Here is a 5,524-nt window from a genome sequence, read left to right as displayed (position 1 = left end):
AGGAGAGGTCTGCCACGCCATGTGGTCACCTCCGGGGCAGGCAGGAATCGAACTCATGCAGAAGTGGCTTTAGCTTCTCAGTGCTGTGTTTTAACCTGCTGTGCCACCAGGGAGGGCCCAATGTTAACATTTTTAAGAAGAAAAATCAGGACCTCCCTGTTGGCACAGGGGGTTAAGTCTCAGCTCTATGAAGCTATTGGCAGCTACTGCAGCAGGAGTTTGATCCCTGGCCAGGGAGCTGACCCACATGGCACAGCAGACCTCTCCTGTCTCCCCACTGTTCCCCTTAGCAGTGATTTCAGTCATTCTATCTGGTCTGCTCCCCACTCTGTCCTGGTGAATGCTCTCACCACTCCCTGCCAAGAATTGGGCCTGTATCCCAATTCTTATATGCATAAATAAAGAAATCTTATAAAGATTCTATTAGGAAAAAAAATAAAATGAAGAAAATTACTTGTTTCCAATGCTGGCCCTGAGTACAGTATGGGCAATGAAGGAAGACAGCTAGGAGAAAAAGAAAATGTCTTCTTTACCCAGGCTTATTCTTCAGCAGCAAAGTAACTACCTGTCTTTGACTTTGTGTCACTGGGGACTACCATCAGGTAGCCCTCTGGGTATTTTAGTACTAGGCCACCAGGGAGGCCCAGAATTAAGAAATATAAATGGTGATATTAATGAGTTAAATAAATAAGGGGAAACTGATAAATCTGATTTAAAAAAAAAATCAATGTAAAATCCTTAGCAAATTACCAGGTAAGTGGAAGTGAACAGACATACAAATAGGACTAAAAAGGGGGAATGACTGTATTAGAAATATACAGCAAAACTTCACATTAATATAATTTCAAAGCTGGCATGCTAGCAATGATTTTCTAGAAATGCTTGAGTATACAAAACTGCTATACATAGAAAATGAAAAGATTGGAAGTTGTTAAAGTTTGAAGTACTCATGTTCCTACATGCTCACTCCTGCCACCAGTTTCTCTCTTGATCAAGAGTCAGCAGGCTTATTGTGTGTCGTCAGTGATTTCTTATAGACCTTTGAAGTCACTTTCAAGTAACATGCCATTCAAGTAGTTAAAACTCTCCCCGGTGGCACAACGTGTTAAAGCACAGCACTGTGAAGCTACTGTAGTCACTGCAGCACAAGTTCAATTCCTGGCCAGGGAGGTGACCCACATGGTGCGACAGACCGCTCCTGACCCACCCGCTGCTCCCTCAGCAGTGTACTTCGTCAGTCTGCCAGTTCTGCTCCCCACTCTGTCTCTGGTGAATCCTCTTACCGCCCCCGCCACCACACATACCTGGACTGTACCCCAGTTCTATATGTATAAATAAATAAAACTTAAAAAAAAAACACTCAGGAACTTTATAAAAAAGAAATTGCTGCCACCTGTTTTTAACAGCATCATTGTTACAGTGACTGCAAAAGCTGGTCAGGTGGCATTGTGAAGGAAAATTGTAGGCCCACCTTGTGAATCTACAACACATGTATATGTAAAATCCTAAATGAAATGAACAATATTCAAGTAGTAATGTGTTCTGTTAGGAAATTCAGCCTAACGATGTCAGTTCATTGTTTAGGAATTTACTAGTGAATTTTTAAAAAGATTTATTTATTTATGCATATAGTACTGGGCTGCAGGCCAGAGGTGCAGGGGGTAGTGAGAAGATTCACCAGAAACAGAGTGGGGAGCAGAACAGGCAGACTGACAAAGTACACTGCTGAGGGGAGCAGCGGGGAGACAGGCAGCAGAGATCTGCGCCATGTGGGTCAGCTCCAGACCAGGCTCAACTCGCACTGAAGGTGCTTGCAGTGCTGCGCCCTAACTTGTTGTGCCACCCGGGAGGGCTGAAGGCAGCCAGTTTTATAGTAACTTAAATAAATGTATAAAATGCAGATAGGAAAACAATCATTTTTTAGTTTCAGTCATGAAGTTTCACTGGAAGAAAACATGCCATTTAGAACTGCAACCAAACTTACATGTGACTGTCTAGTAAGGGACTGGGGTAGCTGTATGAGGTTGAATATAAGCTACTTTTGAGATACAAATCTTGAATAAATGGCAAGGTGTTTTGTGTTGGAAGGCTCAATATTTTTCAAAATTGTCAATACTTTTGTGTATGAGTGGACAAAGTCAATGTCAAGCAAAACTGAAGAAGGGATTTTCTTTAAATCATAACTCGATGAAACCTTTGAGAAAAGCTGGGATGTTTCTAAAATGTAACTAAGAAGCAGCAACCTGTTAGACAAAGTTTCAAAACATACTTTGGGATATCAAGGAGGTGGCCAAGAGGGAGTCCTTTTGTGAAGGGAAAAGATAACCTACCTAGTTTTAAATGCTGCTACCAGAGGAATGTTTAACTTCTGAGTTGGATTTTTGGAACTGCTGATGAGGACACCCAATTTGTAACCGGTGGTGATACCGGACTGTTCAGGTGTTGCCCCTGGGAGGGCATGATGGTGAGGATGGAGAGTCCCAGGGAAAATACAGCGAAGTATCGCCCTAGGGCGATATATCAGGATTTTAGCAGCGTTTGGATCTTCAGCAGCTCCGGAGTCAGCAGTTTCTGCCCCCACCATGCAGATCATGGAGAGGATTGTGGGAGATCCTGACTTAGATCCCTTCAGTCAGTCAGCAGAGTTGAGAGATTCCTGGGCTCAGGTCTTTCCAGAAGTTCCTCCTGCCCATGCCCAGGGCAGAGCTCATCATTCAAGGGTGTCTCCTGAATATTCCTCTGCTGCAGGCTTCTTCCAGAGGCCCCAGTGAATGCCCAGGAGGGACTGTTAGATGATTCTCATGCGAGTCTGTATATTCTCAGGTGCCTGCAGCCTGGACGGAGTTGGGTTCGGTCCCACCACCTGGCTGGACAGCAGAACTCTCCCCAGGGCCTCAGGACTGTGGTTCCATCTAAAAGACACTTCTGGGGACAGTGAGAGCAGGTGAGTTACTGTGAAGGGGGAGCTAGAAGGGCCCAGAGGACCAAATAAAGACCCTCTGGTCCAGAAGGGAAAACTGAGATAAGAACTGCCCTCTAAAGGCTCACCAGCAGTTGTTTTCGGCATGGTGTGATGAGAAATATAGTCACTGAGCTGAGAAATCACACCTGAAGATACACAGTGTCGGTGACAGTGTGGAAGCCCGTGCTCAGCTGTTTCCATGGCATCGAGCATATGGAGTGCTGCGTTTCCTCGTGATCAGACCAGGCCTGCATGCTGCGTGGAATACCAGAAAGGTGCAGTCCTCTTATGGGTGTCATCCTCTGGGGCGTCCCAGGGGCAGGCGATGTCCTGCGGGTTCACTGAGTGCTTGCTTTTTTTTTTTTTTTAAAGATTTATTTATTCATACAGAACTGCGGTACAGGCCAGAGGTGTAGAGGGTGACAGGATTCACCAGAGACAGAGTGGAGAGCAAATCAGGTGGATCTACTAAAATCCACTGCTGAGAGGAGCAGCGGGGACAGGAGAGGTCTGCAGCGCCATGTGGGTCAGCTCCCTGGCTGGGGATCAACCTCATGCTGCAGTGGCTGCAGGAGCTTCATAGTGCTGCACTTTAACCTACTGTGCCACCAGGGAGGGCCCTGAGTGCTTGCTTTACTTGAGGTCTGCCAGTTTCTCCCAGGGTAAAGCTACTATCTGTCCTTTTGGAAAGAATGAGGATCTCCCAGGGATATTTAGATACTATGTATATACTTTGTTGCTCATCTAGCTTTCCCCAATGCTTGTTTTTATTAGTGTCCATTCACAGCTGCCATCTCATTTAAATGTGAAAGTAATTTCACACACCGCCTTCACCTAATTAGAGAGTTACAGGGCCAGAGTCAGAAGCAGGCCTCTGGACTTAGCCATTTGCCACTCTGCTGTTCAGCTAGGCCCCCACAGCCATGGCCCAGGCCAAGTCTGGGTATCCCAGTTCAGAAAGGTGAGGGAATGAGTATGGCGCTGTGAGCCAAAGGTGGATTAAGGCAGAGGCTGGTCAGGCCCAGGTCTTTCCCGCCAGCTCAACTCTTCCATCAGGCCTCTTGGCGTCCACCCCTGTATACAGCCCACAGGTTACTCTCCAGCTCCAGGATCTGGACCACACTGCAGAGCATTCTGAAACAGTTACGAGATAGTGGATATTTATTGCCCATTGAAAAAAGAAGTGAAACGTTACTTCACATGGCCACTGTGCCAGGAGTTTTCCCTAGGTGGACGCTCCATCTCCACCACCCAGCTCCTGACGGAGAGTATTTCCAGCACTTTAGAGTGACTCCCTTCAAAAGATGATTTGCCAGGAGATGAGTGAGAAAGGATTAATGTAAAACAAAGATGTGTATTTATTCTAAAACTACCTTCCCCCTTAAAACTTGTTTCCCCACTAATCACTAAACTTAGCTTCCCTTAAAAGGAAAAATTCATATGGAGAGGATCAGAAGGGCTTCTTTTATCATTTCTCCCTGTTACTGCGGCTGTGGCCATTGGCTCTCCAGACTCTTCTAGTTCAGCTTTGATTCCAGAATTTACCAACTTTTGAGAGTAGAGCAGTTATGCTCTCTTCAACAGGACGTATGCTAACACTGGAATGATTACAGAGACTGGGTTGGCTTCCGCCCAAGGAGGACATAAAGCATGTCAAGTGTAGCATACTTTTTAAAGCCTATTGACTTTTATGAATAAACACCTGAAATTTGTATGTTACAATGCAGTATTACTTCAATAAAAAAATTAAAAAGATGGACCTCCCTGGTGGCATAAAGGTAGAAACCTCAGTCCTGTCACCGCTGTGGACTCAGTTCCATCCCCGGCCAGGGAGCTGACCCCCAGGGCGCAGCAGACCTCTCCTGTCTCCCCGCTGCTCCCCTCGGCAGTGGATGTAAGTAGATCTGCCTGTCCTGCTCTTCGCCCTGTCCCTGGTGAATCTTCACCCCCCTCACCTCTGGCCTATACCCCAGCTCCTGTATGCATAAGTAAATATAAATAAATCTTCAAAACAATTACAAAAAAATCGGGCAGTCACTGATAGCTGCTCGAGGGTTATTCACGCTAATAAGGAACGGTCAGGGAGTTACGTGTCAGGCCTGCTCTGTGGAAAGTGCAGACAGTCAGTGGTGTGCTTGTGACTAGACCCAGTAGAGCTCTTCTCTGTCCCACAGGAATATGACACTTTCTTCTTTCTGTGGGGCAGAAAGAACTGGTGGCTATTGTAAACGCTGTCCTCCCTAGACTGTCAGGGACAAAGCCTGAATTCAGCTGCAGGCTTGACAAGTTTGAGTCGCCCATCGGGAGACAAGCACCTGTCACCCCGCAGTGGGGACATGTTTCCTGCCTGGGAGAAGCCGTTGCTTCTGGTGTCCTTGGGACTGCTCTTTTCTTGCCTTTTGCCTTTCATTTCTTTTTTGCTTTTGCCGAAATATGAAACACATAGACAGAATGTACAAATCGTAAGTGCACAACTTGTGAAATTTTTAAATATCTAGACTCTCGTGTAAACTCCAGCAAATCGGCATTTCCACCACCTGGGGCCAGTGCTGTGCTCCATGA

General features: G+C 46.1%; 1 protein-coding gene across 2 annotated transcripts in view; it reads left to right on the top strand.

The window, feature by feature from the left end:
- Nucleotides 1-5,524, top strand: part of ZNF793 (zinc finger protein 793) — a 17,915-nt gene that overhangs the window by 2,928 nt on the left and 9,463 nt on the right. Inside the window, exon 3 of one of the 2 annotated variants that reach the window (XM_012730538.1) lies at nucleotides 2,824-2,944. Coding sequence is in view for 1 of the 2 variants with exons in the window: in XM_012730537.1 (XP_012585991.1) it covers nucleotides 2,793-2,944 (152 nt within the window). In the remaining variant the exon portion in view is untranslated. Of the gene's footprint in view, nucleotides 1-1,730; nucleotides 2,945-5,524 lie in introns of those variants that run through there. The other variant, XM_012730537.1, reaches the window with a different exon arrangement.

This window comes from Condylura cristata, unplaced genomic scaffold (genome assembly GCF_000260355.1).
Source record: "Condylura cristata isolate star-nosed mole 26May11 unplaced genomic scaffold, ConCri1.0 scaffold00028, whole genome shotgun sequence".
Lineage (NCBI taxonomy): Eukaryota > Metazoa > Chordata > Mammalia > Eulipotyphla > Talpidae > Condylura > Condylura cristata.
The sequence above is the reverse complement of the archived record's forward strand: the minus strand, read 5'-3'. Positions and strand labels throughout refer to the sequence as shown.